Genomic DNA, 8,384 nt, shown 5'->3' with positions numbered 1-8,384 from the left:
AAAAAAAAAAAAAAAAAAAAAAAAATCACCTACCAGCTGAGCGTGGTGGCTCACGCCTGTAATCCCAGCACTTTGGGAGGCCAAGGCAGGTGGATCACCTGAGGTCAGGAATTTGGGACTAGCCCGACCAACATGGGGGAACCCTGTCTCTACTAAAAATATAAAAATTAGCCAGGCATGGTGGCAGGCACCTGTAATCCCAGCTACTCGAGAGGCTGAGGCAGGAGAATCGCTTGAACCCGGGAGGCAGAGGTTGCAGTGAGCTGAAATCTAGCCATTGCACTCCAGTCTGGGAGACAAGCGAAACTCGGTCTCAAAAAAAAAAAAAGCACCTACCCCAAAGGGTGGTGTTGGTAATTAAATGACATAATGCAAATAAAATGCTTACTATGGTGCTTGACATATAATAAGTGTGAAATTAAAAACAAAAAGATTTATTATCTTCATTTTGCAGATGAGAGTATTCAGAAGTTACGAGTTAAGTTCTTGACAAAGGTCATACAGCTAGTAGGTGGTGAACAATGGAGCCAGGATTTGAACGCTGATCTTTCTCAAAAGCCATCTGTTCGAACCTGACCATTGTTCTTCCTCACATAGGAATAATTCCTTCTTCGTGGGTTGCTCTGAAGCTTCATGAGAAAATGTCTGTTAAAGCGTTTAGCTCAGTTTAGCCTGGCACACACTCAGTAGTGTTAGTTTTTGTTCTCCCTTTCCACAAACACCAGACATCCTCCAGGGATTTAAGGAATTACTCCATCCTTACTGTAAAAGTGCAGGGTTTCTCATGGGTCACTGGAACAACACGTGCTGATTCTAGGCAGGCTGCCTGCCCAGCTTTTTGCCCCCAGCAGCACCTGGGTGGAATTCTTGCAGCTGTGGATTTCTTCCTCTTCCTCTAGGGTGAAGACCATGCCACCTCCTGGGAAAGTTCCTCGAAAGGAGAATCTGTGGCTCCAGTGTGAGTGGGGGTCCTGCTCCTTTGTGTGCTCAGCCATGGAAAAGTTCTTCGAGCATGTCACTCAGCACCTGCAGCAGCACCTGCACGGCTCTGGGGAGGAGGAGGAAGAGGAAGAGGAGGATGACCCACTTGGTAAGACAGCAGGACACAGGAAGGGGAGGAGCTCAAAGAAAGGTGGAAAATCTGACTTTCTTTTCCTTAGAGGAAGAAGGCGGCCTGAGAGAATGGTGATTTATTTTCCTAATTGTGTTTTGTTGTATATAAAACATTGTAAACTCATTTATAGAAAACTCAGTCAACAAGGATATAAGGAATAAATCTGCCATCCTGCCATCAAAAAGTAATTGCTGACAGTACTTTAGTGAACATTATTTTTGACATCTCTTTGCATGTGTTTACATATATTTAAATACAGATGAATATGCTTTTTTTTAAAGATATTTCTGTACAAGTTGTTGGCAACCTGTTTTTTTTTTTTTTTTTTACTCTGCTAGTATTCCCAATTTTTTTTTTTCTTTTACTGCAACCAGTCAGAAATACATCTTATTTTTTAGAGACAGGGCTTCTTCACCTTGTCACCCAGGCTGGAGTCCAGTGTCATGATCATAGCTCATTGCAGCCTTCAACACTCAAGGGATCCTCCTGCCTCAGCCTCCCGGGTAGCTAGGACTGCGGGCATGTACCACCACCACACGCCAATGTTTTTTTTTTTAATTTTTATTTTTTTTAGAGATAGGATCTTGCTTATGTTGCCCACAGATCTCAGACTCCTGGCCTCGAGCAATCCTACCTCAGCCTCCTGAGTAGCTGGGACTATTGGCGTGTGCCACCAAGTCCAACCCTACTCCCACCTCTGAATTTTTTTTTGTTTTTGCTTTGAGATGGAATCTTGCTCTGTTGCCAGGTTGGAGTGCAGTGGTTCAATCTCGGCTCATTGCAGCCTCCGCCTCCCAGGTTCAAGCGATTCTCCTGCCTCAGCCTCTGGAGTAGCTGGGACTACAGGCGTGCGCGACCACGCCCAGCTAAGTTTTGTACTTTTAGTAGAGATGGGGTTTCACCTTATTGGCCAGGATGGTCTCAATCTCTTGATATCGTGATCCGCCTGCCTCAGCCTCCCAAAGTGCTGGGATTACAGGCTTGAGCCACCGCGCCCAGCCCCGTCTCACACTTTTTAACCTTTCTCTGACTTATGTTTTAGGTATGCCTTTTATCAATAGCAAATAACTGGGATTTTAATAAAATCCAATCTGAAAACAATAACAACAGTGAACTCTTCTGTAGTACCTACTGTGTGTCAAGTATTGCTGGGTACTTTTTCTTTTTTTTTTTGAGACAGAGCCTCGCTCTTGTCGCCCAGGCTGGAGTGCAGTGGTGCGATCTCAGCTCACTGCAACCTCCACCTCCCGGGATCAAGCAATTCTGTTGCCTCAGCCTCTTGCCATGATTACAGGTGCCCGCCACCACACCTGGCCAATTTTTGTACTTTGAGTAGAGATGGGACTTCACCATGTTGGCCAGGCAAGTCTCGAACTTCTGACCTCGGGTGATCCACCTGCCTCAGCCTCCCAAAGTGCTGGGATTACAGACGTGAGCCACCTCGCCTGGCCAGTACTTTTTTAAACCAACATTAAAGCACTGTTTCCCACAGAGCCTATGAGATAGGCACTATTATTATTTATTATTATTATTATTATTTTTTTTTTTTTGAGTGGAGTCTCGTTCTGTCTCCCAGGCTGGAGTGCAGTGGCCGGATCTCAGCTCACCGCAAGCTCCGCCTCCCGGGTTTACGCCATTCTCCTGCCTCAGCCTCCCGAGTAACATGAGGGGAAGCAGGACTGGTGGTTTTACAAGAAGTGGGAGGTGTCTGAGATCGAGAGGCAGCATCTTCATCAGGAACTGCAGAAACACATGTCAGAGGTCTTGCATGCCGGCCATTTCTGCTGTCTGTTTCTGGCATAGGCCTTGCATACACTCTCACCTCTGCCTAGACCATACTTCCCCTATTTACAGATACTCATCTGTTGTCCTTCAGAGTTCAACATGGGGACGCTACTCAGAACACCGTGTCTACATCACATTATCTCTGTTTAATACTTTTATAGCACCACGTATATTCCCACTTTGTAACACTCATCACTGGTTGCAGTTTTATATTTATAGATCTGATTATTTGATGAATATGCTTTCTCCCTGACTGAAAGCTATGTGAGGGCAAGGAGTGGGACACTTTTTACTTGTTAGAGTCCCTCTACCTGGCACCCAATTTATGTTCATTAAATACTGGTATTTGCTAAATGAACTCCTGGTAATTGGGTTAGAGTCCAGCCTCCTCACTCTCTGTTTAGTGCTGCAGGGGGAAGGTGACCTGAGCCTTGGAAAGTGTCCGACTCTTCCTTTTAAACCCCTTTCTACAGAGGAAGAATTCTCCTGCTTGTGGCAGGAATGTGGCTTTTGTTCTCTGGACAATTCTGCTGACCTCATCCGCCATGTCTACTTCCACTGCTACCACACCAAGCTGAAACAGTGGGGGCTGCAGGCCTTGCAAAGCCAGGCTGACCTCGGCCCCTGCATCCTGGACTTCCAGAGCCGGAACGTCATCCCTGATATCCCTGACCACTTCCTGTGTCTGTGGGAGCACTGTGAGGTCAGCAGGCAGTGCCAGTAATTGGGGTGGAAGGAAGCTGGGGGTCTTAACTCTGAAGCCTTGTCCCTTTCAGGGATGCCTTATATTTCCAAGATTCCTGCTAGTATCTCTCCTCCATTTCTTTTGCTCTTTTTACAATTTATTTATTTTTTACACACAGGCTTTTGGTCTGAAGCCCAGGCTAGAGTACAGTGGTGCAATCACAGTTCACTATTACCTTTAACTCCTGGGCTCAAGCAATCCTCCCACCTCAGTCTCCCAAGTAGCTAGGACTACAGGCATGTACCACCATGCCCTGCTAACTTCCAAATTTTTTGTAGAGACAAGGTCTGGGTATGTTGCCCAGACTGGTCTCGAACTCTTGGCCTCAAGTGATTCTCCTGCCTCAGCCTCTCAAAGTGCTGGGATTATGGGGTTGAGCCACCACTGTGCCTGGCCCCTCCTCCATTTCTGTGTAGTGCCTTTCTTCAAACTTTCCCATCCCCATCAAGTTAATTTGGGAGAGAGCCAATAATTCTTTGGGCACATAGGGGTGAGTCCCTCTACCCACCCTCAGTCCTCACCCCAAGTTGCCCTGGCACAGAGTTCCTTCGACAATCCTGAGTGGTTTTATCGGCATGTGGAAGCACACAGTCTGTGCTGTGAATACGAAGCAGTCGGCAAGGACAACCCTGTGGTGCTGTGTGGCTGGAAAGGTAGGGCTACTCCTTAACTTCTGGCCTCTGGAAGAAACCCTGGGATTGCTGAAGAGCTAGGACAGAAAGGGATAGGGGTCCTACAGGGGCAAGGTTGGCTGCTGGCTGGAGGGACTCAGGGGTACCAGATCCTAGGCAAAACGGGTTTTGTGGCTGGAGACTGACAGGGCTTCCTTCCTAGGCTGTACCTGCACCTTCAAGGACCGCAGTAAACTTCGGGAGCACCTCCGCAGCCATACCCAGGAGAAAGTGGTAGCCTGCCCCACCTGTGGGGGCATGTTTGCCAACAATACCAAGTTCTTAGATCACATCCGTCGCCAGACCTCATTGGATCGTAAGTAGTCAGAGGAAGTGGGGTAGATGCAGGCTATCCTGCTTGCAATGGGTTAGGGGCATGTTTCTAGCGGGGGTGGCTGCTGAAGAGAACTGCCTCTTGGCTCCCTCTTCTTTTTGGGCTCAGGCACCTCCCATAGTCTCTTCGCTGATTCAGATTCGTAGACATTGTTATTCAGTACTTACTGTGTGTATTACCAGTTACTCAGGGAATCCTCACAACAGCCCCATGAGGTAGGCTTCTTATCCCCCTTTTTGCAGATGAGGAAACTGAGGCTCAGAGAGGTTAAATCACTTACCTGAGATCACACAGCTAGTAAGTGGTGAAGCTGGAATTCTAACTCAGGTTCTCCAAGTCCCATGCTCTTTCCATGATACTGTGTCCATTCATAGCTCCCTAAGCTCTCCTTTTCTCCTTGGGTGGTTCCCTTCTGCCTGGGATGGTTCCCCTCTCCTTTCTGTGCCTGCCCACTATCCCCTATAGCCCTCCTTTCTTCTGCCTGCCCCACCCCAGAGCAGCACTTCCAGTGTTCTCACTGTTCCAAGAGATTTGCCACGGAGCGGCTGTTGCGGGACCACATGCGCAACCATGGTGAGTGGCCTGCGGCCCCCAGCCTCCCTGCTGCCCTCCAAGCTTCCAGAAGTTCTCACATCACAGCCTCCTCTCTGCTTCTCTCAGTGAATCACTATAAGTGCCCTCTGTGTGACATGACCTGCCCGCTGCCTTCCTCCCTCCGCAACCACATGCGTTTTCGTCACAGTGAGGACCGGCCCTTTAAATGTGACTGTTGTGACTACAGGTAAGGGGGACTAGGGACCAGAAAACAGCTCGTGTTCCAGTGTTCCCCATGTCCTCCAATCCCTCCTGATTTCTCATGGCAGCTGCAAGAATCTTATTGACCTCCAGAAGCACCTGGATACCCACAGTGAGGAGCCAGCCTACAGGTGTGATTTTGAGAACTGCACCTTCACTGCTCGCTCCCTCTGCTCTATCAAGTCCCATTACCGCAAAGTACATGAAGTGAGTGGGGCTGGTGGTGCGAAGGGCTAGTGGAAGTATGGGGGACCCTGGGGTGAAGAACTGGTATCATTTTACCCTTTCTTCCCCATCAGGGAGACTCTGAGCCAAGGTACAAATGTCATGTGTGTGACAAATGCTTCACACGGGGCAACAACCTCACCGTGCACCTTCGCAAGAAGCACCAGTTCAAGTGGCCCTCAGGGCATCCCCGTTTTCGGTATGTCTCTCCGCCTCCCTCCCAGATCAACACACTTGTTTGTATACCTTTCCAACAAGTTGTGAAAACCTTAATTTGATGGTGGTTTTATGTCTGCCATTTCCATTTAGATGCAAAGAATCCTAAGTATAATGGTGGAGCAAAGCTTATTTTTCTGTTTTTTGATTGTAAGGCATGGTGCCAAACCCAATAAATCGTGCCAAAAAGTCCTGCAGCCAGAACTAGAGCTAGAGTCTAAGGGTTCTGATCCTTAGCTCCAAGGCCTTCTTATAAATCCTTTGACACTTTCACCCTTCAACACAGTCTGTTTCTCTGGTTGGGTTTCTACATAAAACTTTCCATTTTGAGTAATGATCTTTCCCTCTTGCCTTTTCTTCTACATATTCCAATAAAGACCTTTTTTGTCTTCAACTCCTGTCACTTGGAATCCAGGACTTCTTCCATCCCTCATGTTTGTTCCTTACTTTGCCAGCCTTCACGCCATTTCTGTATCCCCCTGCCTGGATTTGCTGCCCTTTATGCTCCTACCTCACCAGGTACAAGGAACATGAAGATGGCTATATGCGGCTGCAGCTGGTTCGCTACGAGAGTGTAGAGCTGACACAGCAACTGCTGCGGCAACCACAAGAGGGATCGGGCCTGGGAACGTCGCTGAACGAGAGCAGCCTGCAGGGCATTATTCTAGAAACAGTGCCAGGGGAGCCAGGACGTAAGGAAGAGGAAGAGGAGGGCAAGGTTGGCGATGGGACAGCCCTCTCAGCCTCTCAGGACAACCCCAGTTCTGTCATCCATGTGGTGAATCAGACCAACGCCCAAGGCCAGCAAGAGATTGTCTACTATGTGCTCTCTGAAGCCCCAGGAGAGCCTCCCCCAGCCCCTGAGCCACCCTCAGGGGGCATCATGGAAAAGCTTCAAGGAATAGCTGAGGAGCCAGAGATCCAGATGGTTTGAAGGCCGCAGAGCCAGACCATTTCTTCTCCAGGTCCTGGAGTTTGAGCCAGGCAAGTGGCTGTGCCCCTAGTGGACAGCCGTTGCCAATGGATGCCTTTAGGAGTGGTGCTGAGAGCAATGTGGTCCACTCTGGTCTGGGTTTGCATCATTCTACGGACTCTAAAGACTTCCCTTTTCTGCCAGACTGCATTTTGTGGGGAGCCTGAGGACTTTGGATTCTTTGAGGGGATCCTGGATGTGTGTGTTCTTGTTAAAGAGGCTGTTGTCAGGCTTAACTATAACCCTCAAGACATGTTTGACGGTGATTAAATCCTTAGCTCACATCCATTCCCATCTTTAGGGCTCCTTAGGCCCAAGGATGGCATGTGACTGGTCCCTACAAGGGTCCTGTCTTTGTCACCAGCCAAGGCATTGAGAACCAATTAGCCATTTTCCTCTTAAGGTTTCCTCTACAACCCCAAGGACTTTCATGATTATCCTCAGGGACAGGATAGGAGGCATTGAGTGTGTTTATTAACAAATTGTTTTTGGTAATAAAAGAAATGCTTGACTCTTACTCATTTCTTCTTCTTTTTTTTTTTTTTTTTTGAGACAGAGTCTCACTCTGCCGCCCAGGCTGGAGTGCAGTGGCCGGATCTCAGCTCACCGCAAGCTCCGCCTCCCGGGTTTACGCCATTCTCCTGCCTCAGCCTCCCGAGTAGCTGGGACTACAGGTGCCGCCACCTCGCCCGGGTAGTTTTTTGTATTTTCAGTAGAGACGGGGTTTCACCGTGTTAGCCAGGATGGTCTCGATCTCCTGACCTCGTGATCCGCCCGTCTCAGCCTCCCAAAGTGCTGGGTTTACAGGCTTCAGCCACCGCGCCCGGCCTACTCATTTCTTCTTACATTTGGTGGCAGTTTAATAGGTAATGAGGAGAATAGCCACCCAGAAGAGGAGCTGAATAGTTAGGCTTGTTCCCCTTGTGGTGACTCAGGTGGTTTGTTTTTTGTTGGCTTAACTGTCCTGTTGTCCTCTCCTCCTCCCCTTGGTGAAACTTCACTATTTCTTCTAGAGTATATGCCATTTCCATGGAGGTCCCAGGTCTTTGGCTGTGAGTGGCCAGTAGTGGTACTATAGAATGAACAAGAATGGGCTCACCAGGAGGATAGGGCTGCTGACCGTGGCCTCACTCTGAATACCGATTAGAACCCAGTGCCTCTAGGGTAGGGGTTCTTTACCTGGGAGTGGGAAGGAAGCGGGGGGTACAGAGTGGATTGGAAAGCCTCCTAGAGAAGGGAGGCAATCAAATGGTCCAGGAACCAAACTAAAAAATTATGTGTGTGCATTTTCCTGGGGAAAGGATCTGTTTTTTGCTGGATTCTCAAAGAGATTGAAACCTTGCAAAATAAGAATCATTATTTAGTCTGGTTCAGCTACTTCTCAGCACCTTGTGTCCATTTTTATGGTCTACTGCTATACTAGAGAGGTCAAGGAAGTAGTCTTAGGTGCACAGGAAGCTACCCAAAAAGGATCTCTGGGCCTTTTTTTTTTTTTTTTTTTTTTTTTGTTGAGATGGAGGTCTCGC

At 48.3% G+C, this 8,384-nt stretch overlaps 1 protein-coding gene across 2 annotated transcripts in view; it reads left to right on the top strand.

The window, feature by feature from the left end:
• Positions 1 to 7,375, top strand: part of HINFP (histone H4 transcription factor) — a 16,955-nt gene extending 9,580 nt beyond the window's left edge. For both annotated transcript variants that reach the window (XM_017870510.1, XM_017870511.1), the window contains exons 2-10: positions 900 to 1,090; positions 3,373 to 3,602; positions 4,186 to 4,297; positions 4,479 to 4,631; positions 5,145 to 5,222; positions 5,310 to 5,430; positions 5,513 to 5,651; positions 5,744 to 5,868; positions 6,405 to 7,375. In XM_017870510.1, the coding sequence (XP_017725999.1) occupies positions 910 to 1,090; positions 3,373 to 3,602; positions 4,186 to 4,297; positions 4,479 to 4,631; positions 5,145 to 5,222; positions 5,310 to 5,430; positions 5,513 to 5,651; positions 5,744 to 5,868; positions 6,405 to 6,819 (1,554 nt within the window). In that variant the 5' untranslated portion in view covers positions 900 to 909 and the 3' untranslated portion in view covers positions 6,820 to 7,375. The remainder of the gene's footprint in view (positions 1 to 899; positions 1,091 to 3,372; positions 3,603 to 4,185; positions 4,298 to 4,478; positions 4,632 to 5,144; positions 5,223 to 5,309; positions 5,431 to 5,512; positions 5,652 to 5,743; positions 5,869 to 6,404) is intronic.
• The last annotated feature ends 1,009 nt before the right edge of the window (positions 7,376 to 8,384 follow it).

This window comes from Rhinopithecus bieti, unplaced genomic scaffold, assembly GCF_001698545.2.
Source record: "Rhinopithecus bieti isolate Rb0 unplaced genomic scaffold, ASM169854v2 scaffold_5002, whole genome shotgun sequence".
NCBI classification, from domain to species: Eukaryota; Metazoa; Chordata; class Mammalia; order Primates; family Cercopithecidae; genus Rhinopithecus; species Rhinopithecus bieti.
The sequence above is the reverse complement of the archived record's forward strand: the minus strand, read 5'-3'. Positions and strand labels throughout refer to the sequence as shown.